This window comes from Liolophura sinensis, chromosome 2 (assembly GCF_032854445.1).
Source record: "Liolophura sinensis isolate JHLJ2023 chromosome 2, CUHK_Ljap_v2, whole genome shotgun sequence".
Classification (NCBI taxonomy): domain Eukaryota; kingdom Metazoa; phylum Mollusca; class Polyplacophora; order Chitonida; family Chitonidae; genus Liolophura; species Liolophura sinensis.
The window spans coordinates 22,119,865-22,133,203 of NC_088296.1; the positions used below are offsets into that span (position 1 = coordinate 22,119,865).

A 13,339-nucleotide genomic window follows, 5' to 3' on the forward strand; every position below is an offset into this window, starting at 1 on the left:
CAACAACTTGCTGGGCACTTTTGTGTAGCAGCAACTTTGTTGGGCACTTTGGTGTAGCAATAAGTTTTTGGGCACTCTGGTGTAGCAACTACTTTGTTGGGCACTTTTGTGTAGCAGCAACTTTATTGGACCTTTGGTGTTGCAGCAACGTTTTGGGACCTTTTCGTGTGGCAACAATCTTTTATTCATTGCGCTGGATCACTTAACTCACTGGCAATAGGACGCTTTTCGGTAGAGATAACCCCATACTGTGCATTCCTACCAGCCAGTGTACCCTTTATAGCTTTTTTTATTTCCTTCTTTAATTTTTCTAATAATTGGTGATCTGCACTATTCAGTCTAAAATGAAGAATTCTTATTGTTTTTTGTCTTTTGGATTCGTTGACGTGACAAAAAAAAATTGTTACACTCGTTTTTATAAAAACAGCTTCTTTTGGACTCGTTGGTGTAGCTGAAACTTTTATGGATTCTTTCTTGTAGCAGCAACTGTTTTGGACTCTTTGGCGTTTCAGCAATTTCTTTCGGAGTGTCGAATATGTCAATTCGAGGCACGGAGGCCCCTCTGTTCATCTTTAGTTGTGCACGTAAAGCAACTTGACTTGTTGTTCACAAGTGTACCACCAGAGTATGGCAGTATGGCGTGATGTTACAGAGGCTAAAGAGGTTGACTGATAACACCCATTTATTGTGAAGTCCAAACACTTCCAAAACGAACAAGAGTCTGTTGATTTATTAACTCTCAAGAAATAAGATTAGGCACATTAAGAGGTCATCTTTTTACCATGTAAATACCATTACAACATAATGCTATTTATAGGTTACTGTTTGATTTAAATACCACTGGCGTTTTGGGACTGGATTCCAATATCCCTGTTTCATTAGTAAATAGAAGTTGCTCAAATTGTTGGTCTACAATTTGCTAACAATAGAAAAAACAAAACAACACTTCAATAAGCTGTGTCGTCTTACAATACTTTATTTATTGTTCTCTACAGGATGGCGACCACAGTTATCTCCCCTCTCAGAATTCTGCGGCGTTCCAGGGTTCCCCTTTCTCCCCAGGCAGGCCGGGAAGTCCATCTAAACCTGGTATTCCTGGTTTCCCCTTTTCGCCTTTCCTCGGCCCACACCAGTCCCCGCACTTCTCTTCGTGAACAGAGCACTGACAGTCCGTCTGCAAAAGAGACAAATATAGTATTTATTTACTGATCTTAAAGTGCAGCTCACGTTGGCTTCCTCTCCGGCCGTATGTGGGAAAGTCTGGCAGCAACCTGCGGATGGACGTGGGTTTCCGCCGGGCTCTGCTTTTAATGTGACGTCATCATTATGAGCTGAGAAAGGAACATTTGACGTCAATAAAATGACGGCAAGGTCCTGCTGCCGGACGTTTGGCAGGTCGCTTTCCAACATACGACACACAAACTTTCAAATGCACTATCATATTCATTATAGCGCATGCGTCTATCTACGTTCACTTTACATGACAGCCACCAGTAGCAAAATTTGTACCGTACAGAGCAACCACGACGACACCGGGATCACCTCATGAGGGTTAAACGTATATGCTTGGATCACTGATGTGTTTATGTTTTAAGACATATGGTTGCACATTGCGCCCATGTATAACTTTTCAAATCATAAAGCCATAAGAGTCAATAAGCCATCCACTTAACCATTGGTTCAGTGTAGAACACTGAACTAAGTGAATAAAACAGAGTGAAAGGGAGAATATACAACAGAAGATAACAATATACTCAAAAATTTAACCTTAATTTAACAAGAAAGTCCGTTGTCTAAGCGATGATAGAATGTACATTGCATTCCGCTATTGCGGCAAATTATTCTGTTAAATGACAGAACAGTGAGTCATAATAAACAGAATACATTCTAGCATCTCTCAGACAACAGACTTTCTGTCAAAATTAACAGATTAAATTTTTGAGTTTATTTGTTTCTGAATTTTGAATGGTATTTATGTTAATACTCCAGGTCAGCTATCTGGTCGGCTGTTGCTTTAAATCAGGGTATTTCCTAACAAATGGCAATGGTCTCTCTTCCGGTTTCCTAGACTCATAAACATTGCCTTACTGTCCGCTGCTAGACTAAGCATTACCCGAGACCTGGTCCCTTTGCATTGTTTTAATGTGATTGTATGTAACATGTGACGACAACATAGCATTTTAAGTAATTCTAGACCAGTGACGCCTAATAAATTGCAATTAATATCACTGTATTTGTATCCTACTCTTCTTAAGTCATGATGCTAGGGGGGCGTGTAAATTGCTACTATTTATGCATTTAGGTGAACAGTTAGAATAAAACCCTAACTGAGGTAAATTGACAAGAGAGTATATCTCAAAGGTTACGTGACCATTTATCAAGCTGTCGTCGCTGCTGTGGTTTACTCCATGTGACGAAAGTCTTAATTTTATTGCATTTAACAGTGTTTGACTTATGCTGTAGACCTGCAGATGGCCGTGGGCTTCCCCCGGGGCCCTTTACGGTTTCCTGCCACCATAAAGTTGACTGCCGCCGTATAGGTGAAATATTCCTGAGTATGGCGTAAAACACGAATCAAATAAATAAATAAACTGACAACGTTATATGCCAATCATGTAAAGAAATAAATAATAGTGTGAATGTTTGAACCCACCTGCTCGCCATTGTCACCTTTAGGGCCGGGTCTCCCCCACGGCCCTTGTAACCTTTCCACCCCAGCTTGATCTTTTCCACGAACACTAAACAACACAATAGTCGGTTTTAAGAAAAATGACATCAAATTTTTACAGCCCACTTTACCATGATAGCACAGTAAACACGCGGAGAAAATAACGAAGCCCATTTTTACACTGATATCAAACTAATTCTTGTGGAATACACTAAATCCCATTTTACCATAATAGCAAAGTTAAAATAATACAGCCCACTTTACCATGATAGCACAGTAAGCACGTGGAGAAAATAACGAAGCCCATTTTTACACTGATATCAAACTAATTCTTGTGGAATACACTAAATCCCATTTTACCATAATAGCAAAGTTAAAATAATACAGCCCACTTTACCATGATAGCACAGTAAACACGTGGAGAAAATAACGAAGCCCATTTTTACACTGATATCAAACTAATTCTTGTGGAATACACTAAATCCCATTTTACCATAATAGCAAAGTTAAAATAATACAGCCCACTTTACCATGATAGCACAGTAAGCACGCGGAGAAAATAACGAAGCCCATTTTACACTGATATCAAACTAATTCTTGTGGAATACACTAAATCCCATTTTACCATAATAGCAAAGTTAAAATAATACAGCCCACTTTACCATGATAGCACAGTAAGCACGTGGAGAAAATAACGAAGCCCATTATTACACTGATATCAAACTAATTCTTGTGGAATACACTAAATCCCATTTTACCATAACGGCAAAGTTAAAATAATACAGCCCATTTTACCATGATAGCACAGTAACACGTGGAGAAAATAATGAAACCCATTTTTACACTGATATCAAAGTAACACTTATGGAATACAACGAAATAGGAAAGTAAAAGCTGAGCAATACAAGCAAGTGCATTTAACTTGGTAGTCAGGTTCAGGAATACCATATGAAGCATTTTAGCACGTCAGAAGAAATTAATATGTGATAGAATATATATACACATACACTGACAATTTTTATCAGTGAATGTTTTTTTTTATTGTAATGTAAATCAATAGTTTATAAATAAAAATGATATAAACCGATGCCAAATTAAGGCAAGGTGTTTTCTTCGAGTAGTTTAGCACACAAGACTTTAAATAAATGGTTCGTATTTTGACTTTGGCAACAGTTACTTTGTGGAATATGCCTCTAAATTTTACCTTCATCTTCATACGGAGATCGGCTAATTGGAGCTATTATTCTTTTTCCTGCAAATAAGAGAATTGAAAAACAGAACGATATTTATCTTCCTTTTTATTAGAATGCTGCATTTGTAAAATTAATTGTAGCCAATACAAGCTTTACTAGATTGTTGTATTACCTTTGTGTAAAATGTATTTACACATAGGGGCCTTTAGTATGGCCTAACAGGATGAATTTGACTTGATATCTGATTGGCTACTGGCTCTTGTTGAAAATAATAGTTAAAATCTGATTGACTACTACCTGCAGCTCATGGGAAAAAAACAGTTAAATTCTGATTAAATGCTACCTCATATAAAAATTCGCTACAAACTCAAAAGAAGCTAATAGTTGACATATGATTTCCTTCCAGCCCGCATTGAATCAAAAATTAAAATAGTCGTGAATAAACAATTATAAATCCTGGACACAATTATTCACCCATTGTTACTGATTATGTAACCATCATCCCTGATTATCCCTGACTATTTATACAACCACAGTCACTGTTTATACAACTATGGTCACTCATTATACAATTATGGTCACTGATTATGCATCTATGGTCACTGATTGTACAACTATGGCCACTGGTTATACAAAAATGGTCACTGATTATATAACTATGGTCACTGATTATACAACTATGGTCACCTATTATACAAAAATGGTCACTTATTATACAATTATGGTCACTGATTATACAACTATAGTCACTGATTATACAACTATGGTTACCAATTATACAAATTTTGATACTTATTACACAGCCATGGTAGCCGATTAAACAAGTATAGTGATCATACATCCCCGGTGGCTGATATGGACAATCATCTTGCCTAATTTAATCAGCTGTGTTTACTGAAGGTGGCACATGGTGTAAAACACCAATCAAGTAAATAAAGAAATCAAATGAAGATGACGGCCTTTCCAGTTTTTAATCTTTTTCAAAGCAAAGTTTTTAAGTTTTTCCATACCTGGTTCTCCTTTCCATCCAGGCAGCCCAATATTACCTTCAGGACCTATGTAGTTGAGCAGAAGATCGATTATTTATTGAACTAAATATTTGATCAGATGATCTGACAATGATTCGCTGACTACTCTATGTGATTTGCCGACGTAATTCGTCGAATCGTCGTGATTCGTTCTCCGGGCGATACGTTGACTAACTGCTATGTTGACTAACAGACTCGTCTAAATAAACTAGTCTATTTGATTTGTTGATGGATTAATTCGTTTTTCAGTTGATTCATTGACTATGTCATTACTTAATACCCGAGCAGTGTAACTCTCAAAAATAAAAGGCTCATTTTAACTCATCGGCATCAATTCTCCTGATGATGGCAAAATATAGTGCGGAAATATTGAGTCGAAATGAGCCTTTCGTTTTTCTGAGTCAGGTTACTCCTGTATTACAGTAAACTGTTAGTGAAATTAGAGAAACACAAGATGCCATGACTTACGGGTCATTTAACTGGAGCAAAAAAAAGCGTTTCATATTAATGAGCATATGTAAGAAAAGCATCACAGTGTCTCATTCATTATCATTATAACCTTATGCTATCCTCAGCTCAGATATTCGATATATAAAAGATTTAAAGCAAAGAAAGTAAAACTAGAGCCACAAAGACAGTCTGTGACAACTGGTAAATGATCACACGTCACAGGTGAAATACGACCTCTTGTCAATTTACCTCAATGTTCCGCTCTAACCGTTCATGTGAAAGTTTAAATATTACACTGCCGCTAGCGCCATAGCTTATAAGGACCATAGAAGAGCGCACTCATTGTCCAGCCCTCCCATTTTGAGAGAGGTCTGAAGCAGATCAATAAAACGAAATTTTGGAGGCGATTTTGTTAACAGCTACCTGTTGAGAAAGTGGAGAGAGTGGTGGATGGCCATATTACATCTGCATGATCGGTAATTGAATTCAAAACTTACTTTTCCACCCTAATGATGATATATTTGTTATATGTATTGTGGATAAGGCAAATAGTAATGTAGATATATGGAAGCTGGTTCTTTTTATTTCTCTTTTCCAGACCCCTCTCAAAATGGAAGTGCTGTGCACTTTTCTATGACCTTAAGATTATGCATCTATGGTCACTGATTTGGCAAAAAGTTGACCGTGCATAGACGGCAGGAGAAACTGGCCACATCGTCTTACCTGTCATACCCGGTGGTCCGCGCACCCCCGGGGATCCAGATGGTCCCATCATTTGACAGTCACAGTGACACTGATCTGGTAGGGAAAAAAATCGAAAGAAAACAAATCGTCAGAGTTAAAGAAAATATCTTTTCGGATAGAGCGGTACAAAATAATTGTTATTAATAACTGGGAATTACAAAAGTTGGTGGGGTTTTTTGTGGGGGGGGAGGGATGGCTTTGTTTTTTTTGGGGGGGGGGGGGGTTGGGTTTTTTTTTTGCTGTGTTGTTTTCGTTGTCAATTTTACTTAGTCATATTTCCTGGTAAGTAAACTGATCTATAATTAATATCTATAATTAAGTCCATGACCTAGAAATTTGCAACATTCCTGTATATTGTCTCCACGGCACTTCACTCTTTCCTTCGATCTCTAACACTTTATATGATGTTTCTGCGCAGTCGTGTATTTTTTCTTTCTATTGCGCAGCAAATGTTTGAGAAACTGCTGATCCATGGTGGGGAAAAATGTCCCAAACGCAGTTATGTTGATATACAGACTGAAAAAAAAAAAGAACAACGTCTTTGATAGTAATCGTTTTAGAGTTGCTTGGAAATATAAAATTAGTCCATGGGTTCTTATCAACAATGATTTAATACCAAATTCGTAGATTTTCCATGATTGCGTTCACAATTTCCACCCAAGAGGTTGGCATATTTCTCCACCAGGTGGCGCGGGCTTTTACAGATGAAGTAACTTGTGTAATGTACCGTGGAGACTAGCTATTAGGAAGTTGCATATTTCTGTGTGATGGATCTCTGTTGATACACATACCATTTTCTCAGTCCTTTCCAATATATTGATTTGATTTATTTATTTGATTGGTGATTCACGCCATACACAAGAATATTTCACTTATACGACGGCAGCCAGCATTATGGTGGGAGGAAACCGGGCAGAGCCCGGGGGAAACCCACAGCCATCCGCAGGATGCTGGCTGACCTTCCCACATACGGCCGGAGAGGAAGCCAGCATGAGCTGGATCCAATATATCAGATGCCTCTTAGGCATTCTTAGAAGAATTGTTTTATGAGCGAACATGTGATTTCGTAACAGATAATTTCTCACAATATGTCAATAAATACATATAAATTTGATAAAAAAAATACTAAGGTTTGAAGAAAATGCAAATTTTAGAAATCGACGTTAAAGTCTCACTCCCGTGTTTCGCGATTTCCAGACTCGGTGTTGTCGCACGAGACTCGGATTCCATTTTGACAGGCCTTCCCGGTTTTGTTGATCACGCGACATTCCCCCAACGTTCTCTCCCATCCATCACAATCAAATTTCACAGGGTGAACCTCTTGATCTATGCTAATTTGAGAGAAGTGCGCAGATTTCCTGAAAAATTTACACAGTGGAGTGATAAAATAGTGGTGAAATAGTGCTTGAAGTCATTTTCAATCTCTATGTCCTTATTTTGATAATTCTTTATGATTCCACATCCAGCTAATGTTTAAAGACAAAAGTAACGATAATACAATAACTTCAGTGGTTAAGAAGAACTTCATTTTTTTTTTCTATAAACCGATATTCTACTTCCTTCAGAGTCTCGCCAGAAGCACTAGATTTTGCGAGTACCTGCAACGGTCTTGGAAAGTCTGTGACTATACATCGGATTTGCACGGATATAAATTCCACTTATTAATTTGTACTTGTTTTGACGCTTACATCTATATACCCACGTTTTCAAACATAAAAGGTCTGCAGCAACGTGCGGATGGTCGTGGTTTTTTCCCGGGCTCTGCGCGATTTCCCCTGACCATAATGCTGACCGCCGTTTGTATAAGTGAAATATTCTTGAGAACGGCGTGAAACACCAATCAAATAAATAAATAAATCAAACAGAAAAACCACCAGGCACTGTTTGGACATGTACAGCAGAAAAAGCGATGATATATGTAACGACTTCACAAATATAAACAGTTAATGAATGACGGAAAAATTGTTTTGATTAAAACTTTTGCCGCACTGAAGTTCTTGCCTACCCGAGTCCGAGGCTTCTGCATACCACATCCGCTTCCGCCTTTGCCCAGTTCCAGTCACAAACTGCTTTATATCGTCCGTCCTCGTAAATATTGACTACTCCATTCCAAAGGTTGCCTCCCCTTAATGTGACGCTAAAATCTTATCAGAAGACAAAATGAAACCGATAAAACATTACTTAAATGGTCATGACAAAATAATATCCTGTCACATTCAACGTAATATTTTGTTGGTCTGATAGAATATTTATGTTGAGTTAATAGAATATGTGTGTTATATTTTACAGATTAATTGTTTAGTGTAATGAACTTGCCAGACAAGAATAAGTACTTTGGTTTAACTTTGTACTGAAGAGCTCGATTGGTAGAGAGCCGCTGGTGTAGAAAGCGGCCCTCAAGCCAAATAACCCATGGAAAAGTTAATAGGCAAAAGAGTAGGACACGTTGAATTAAATCGCAACATTGGATATATGAACAGTCGCAATCAAAGCGCAAGTGAGGTACACATTTTAACTTTCGACAACTTAAACTGGCATGGTACACAACTCGGAGACCTAGATCCCGGAACATTCCCTGTGTCTTTCCAACGTCATTGACAACTGTAGACGGCTTCGCCTTGCACGATATTGGTGTTAATTTCGTACTTTTGGTTATTAGTTATAATGGTTGTTTGAGAGGGGATACGAAGTGTTTACATGATGAGACATTGTGTGGAAACTATCAATTTCCTAAAAACTGATCCTAGAGACCTTTAATGTTTTATGAAATTTATGAAGAAACGAGCGCCTGATAGCCCTTCGATGCCTCACAAAGGCCCGATGCTGATCACGTCTATCACGCCATCACGATATGACACGCATCCCCATTTGGATATGAACAGCTCGCTTTCAAGCGGGAAGGACGGGTGTCAGACATTCAAGGAATGTGGAGCAGAAAAATTGTGATTAAAATTAAACACTAGATATTACTACGAAAAAAAAGGTGTTAGACAGGAGTTAAAACAAATAGCCGACAGGACTAGCAAGGCAGACGAATCCGAGCCAAGAGGCAGTGATACTTCACTCTGCATTTTTTTTCTAAATATCACACGCTGGCAGAATTTTATAAGTGACAGTAGCACAGATGATCTGCTTCGCCGAAACGAAGTAGGCGAATACGTAAAATTTCGCGTTTCCATGGTAATCATCGTGTGGAGTGAGTGGAAACGTGTGGAAACGAGGTTTTGCCGTATCGGGTGGGTAGGACTCACGACACAGCACTGATTGGAAGGTAACTGACCAATCAGATAGCAGACAAACTAGTCTACAGGATAATAAACTTTCTTATTTCTTTAATGGTTTGTGTTTAACGTTGTTTCAGTTTTTGTATTGCACATATTGACCTGGAACGTCTATTTTGGTTGATAGCTGGTTAATATAAATGTCTGTTTTGACACCTGGATTTTACACTTACATGAGTCTATGTCCGAGGGGCTATCATGCAAGCGCTTCGCAATGACCCAAAAGCCTCTCATTAATGCGGTTGCTGTGAGTTCAGACAAGCTCATGCTGGCTTCCTCTCTGGCCGTACGTGGTAAGTTCTGTCAGCAACCTCTGGATGGGCGTGGCTTTGCCCAGGGCTCTGCCCGTTTTAGTCCCACCATAATGTTGGCAACCATCGTATAAGTGAAATATTCTTGAGTACGGTGTAAGGCATCAGTCAAATAAATAAATAAATGAAATACACTTACATGAGTCTGATGGTTGTGACAACAAGTGAATATCATCGTCCATTTCACGCGACAGAGCCGAGAGCTCATTCCATACATCTATCATCTCTGCAAACAAACAAAATAGTAAATGTGAATATAAACTTTCCTACACAGGTATATTGAAAGATAAATTAAAAAATTCTTTTTAGTTCATTTTCTGCTTGTTTTTTTTTTCTAGGTTTTTTTTTCTTGATTTTGGTCTTCTGTTTCCAATATAGTTTAGTTTGGTAGATATTTGAAATACTATAAATTATGCCTATGTTCACATATTTAAATCCCTTAGTTGAAGTGCTAAGGTATCAAGGATGTGTTAGACATTTGAATTTGTTGTTTTCTTTCACATTTCTTCATCGTGCTTAATATATATATATATATATATATATATATATATATATATATATATATATATATATATATATATATATATATATATTATTATTATTATTATTATTATTTTTTGTGGCGGAGGGGTGTTATTTCTTTCTTTTCTCTTTTCTCAGACATGCCCACCTCATTGGCGGAAGACAAATGGTCTTCGACTAACGTTAAACGGCGCAAACGCACACACGAGTGTCGTCGGGCGTTTATAATCACCAAAACCTCACGATATCCACAACTTCTCTGGCGAACACCAGGATTGAACTTGCAACTTACGTGTCATAGTGATTAAATTTATTCCATTTTTTTTATTTTATTGGTGTTTTACGCCGTATTCAAGAATTTTTCACTTGTACGACAGTGGCCAGAGTTAACAGGGCAGAGCCCGGGGAAAACCCACCATCACCCGCATGTTGGAAGACCTTCCCGAAATGGTCGGAGAGCAAGCCAGCATGAGCTGGACTTGAACTCACATCGACCGCGGGGCGAGGAGGGGAGAGTGGTGGGAGGTGCATGTTGGACTACGGCGAATTCTGGGTATTGGCAGGCAATATTATCTCACTTTCAAATCCTTGCCACAAAATACAGAGCAAAACGTTATTCCACAGATATCAGATACACGTCAAGAACAAACTCTTACCTTTCGAGAGAGGGGAACTCGGGCATTGTCCGTAAGCATGATATGAATGCTGGATAAATACACAAATCAGCAGAAACGCCTTCATACTGTGGCTGTGACTTGTAACAGCGATGGACGGCTGATTAACCCTTGCTAAAACTCGGCTCTTTCCGTACACTTCATCAACAACTTTGATGAGTCAGTGAAATCGTCCGCCGTCTCCGTTATTCATAAGACTTTTCAGCATAAACGTTTATTTAGCGCTTCCAGTTTAGTATATAGAGAATCACAGGGTTTTGGGGTTATTGTAAAGTCAACAGGGGATCGGAAACTGCCGAGCGTTTCCGGAAACATCTGCTGCTTTACACGATACGTGATACTCTTTGGTTGTATTGGTTTACATAGCGTCGAGAACAGACTAATAGGGAATATACTTAATACATTCGGTATTGTAAATCCATGATCCGATTGCAGTATACATTATGCAACATGGAGAGTAAAACTAGAGCAGCGACAACAGTGTGACAGTTAGAAAATGGTCACACGCAACTGATAAAATACTGCCTCTTGACAGTTTGTCCCACTTAGGGTTATATATTTCACTATGTAAATGATTAAAAGACAGCAATTTAGATCCCGCTAGCATCTCCGGTGTTGCATGGAAAGGTCTGTCAGCAAACTGGAAAATAGTCATGGATTTCGACCGCGCTCTGCCTGGTTTCTCCCACCACACTGCTAGCTGCCGTCGTATACGTGAAATATTCTTGAGTACGGCTTAAAATACTAATCAAATCAGTAAAAATAAATAAATATAACTCTCTAGCCAGAGTTAGTCTGTAAATAATGCGCTGATGTTAGAAATGACAATTCAGTAAGGGACACTCAGATTAGTCCGTTGCCATATATGATCAATGACATTTTTGTCGGATTTCCGCTGACCAGTAAGTCCGCAGGTTCGAATCCTGCTCTCGCTGCTTTGGCTGCTGCTTTACGTGAGGAGTTTTATCAGGTACCTGGAGAAAAGCTGTGGATTTCTCTCCATTCTCTCAAGTTTGACCCACTAATAAACCTGACTAGAAATTTCTAGTATATTGATCCAAGTATCAGAGTGCCACTAATTTTAGACAACAGAATGACTAATTTGAGTGTCCTTTCCATACCTTTTCATTGTTTTACCTCTTCAACAGGATGTTGTCAAAATTTATTTAAAAATATATATTAAAACATAGACAACAGAACAACTCAAGACCTGTCGAAGTGGTGAAACAATGGGAATCTATGATAATGAGACTCAACTTCGTCACTGTGTTGACTGAAAATAAGGGCGCTGCGATACTAAAATCAAAATACTAAAAATTATGTACAGTTTGTCGTATTTCCGAATTCTACATAAAAAAAAATGTAAAAAGGATTTTCTTGGTGATGTGGAAGTATAGAAATTCGTGGCACTTTTTTTCCAGATGTTTAAAATTTTTATCTTGGTAACATATTTCACAACAGGACAAGCCTCCAAGAAAAGAATTTTTTGTTTAAATTTTCTTTACTTTCAAAAGGCAACTGTACATATTCGACAAAAACAATGAGAAGAATGATGCATTTCTTTAATTAACTTGTCGACAAGTTTAGCAGTGTTGGGTCACCATGTCTGACACATGGAGACAGAAATGGTTCAAGGTCCATTTTGGGAGGGGGCGTGTCGGGGTTACCATTGACAATGAATGGTTTAGTTGATTGCTGCCCTCTGTGGAACTATTGCAAGAGTGTAACCCGATATTCCACATGACTTATACATCTGTCTGGTGTAGAGAAATGGCCCGATTATGGGTGTAATACAATCTCCATGCCTGGCAATATATACGTTCTCACAACCTTGAATTTCAATTACTGCCATCTTGTACAGTAACACGGTTGGCCAGACATTACCAATTGCAGATAAGCAATAAATTTTTATTTATTTATTCTGTATTTATTTTTTTTTTTGGTGTTTTACGCCGTACTCAAGAATATTTCCCTTATTGGACAGCAGCCAGCATTATGTTGGGTGGAAACTGGGCAGACCTTTCCACTTACGACCGGAGAGGAAGCCAGCATGGGCTGGACTTGAACTCACAGAGACCGGATTAGCAATAAAAGACTTAAAGGAAAGACAGTGAAACTAGAGCTGCAACGACATTGTGATAGTATGCAAATGGTCTCACGGAGCCAGTGAAACAAGGTCTCATGTAACTTTAGCTTAGTTAAGGTTTTATTACAAGTGTTCCTGTGAATACCTAAATAGAAGCAAATTACACGACCCCGCTGTTTCACGTTTCACGTCGTACTGAAGGACATTTCATTTAAAAGACAGCGCCCATTGTTATGGTGGAAAGAAACCGGACAGAGCCGGGAAGAACCCACGATCATCCATGGACTGCTGAAAGACCTTCTAAATCATATAATGGCATTCTTCTACTGGATGTGACTGAGGCCACAACTGGCAAGACTAACACGTTCACGTGCCATACTGT

The 13,339-nt window shown here is 38.5% G+C and overlaps 1 protein-coding gene and 1 long non-coding RNA gene across 2 annotated transcripts; both read right to left on the reverse strand.

Annotated features, from left to right (window-relative positions):
- Nucleotides 1-951: 951 nt before the first annotated feature.
- On the reverse strand, nt 952-4,960 carry LOC135463202 (uncharacterized). Its single transcript, XR_010443539.1, has 4 exons — nt 4,872-4,960; nt 3,873-3,920; nt 2,654-2,738; nt 952-1,174 (listed from the first exon to the last, which is right to left on the reverse strand). It is a non-coding gene; the product is annotated as an uncharacterized LOC135463202 (long non-coding RNA).
- Nucleotides 4,961-7,254: 2,294 nt separating this feature from the next.
- LOC135462578 (scavenger receptor cysteine-rich type 1 protein M130-like) lies at nt 7,255-11,088 on the reverse strand. The gene is made up of 4 exons (XM_064739802.1): nt 10,854-11,088; nt 9,815-9,901; nt 8,089-8,227; nt 7,255-7,441 (listed from the first exon to the last, which is right to left on the reverse strand). Exons 1-4 carry the CDS (start codon nt 10,936-10,938, stop codon nt 7,255-7,257), a joined length of 498 nt encoding a protein of 165 aa, XP_064595872.1. The 5' UTR covers nt 10,939-11,088.
- Nucleotides 11,089-13,339: the final 2,251 nt, after the last annotated feature.

Bases quoted from the DNA above. Each gene is read 5' to 3' on its own strand.
- LOC135462578 (XM_064739802.1), bottom strand. From the start codon at position 10,938: ATGAAGGCGTTTCTGCTGATTTGTGTATTTATCCAGCATTCATATCAT. The intron at 9,902-10,853 runs GTAAGAGTTTGT...GTTTGTTTGCAG, and splicing joins GAGTTCCCCTCTCTCGAAAG to AGATGATAGATGTATGGAAT. The intron at 7,442-8,088 runs GTAGGCAAGAAC...TAAATTTTTCAG, and splicing joins TGCAGAAGCCTCGGACTCGG to GAAATCTGCGCACTTCTCTC.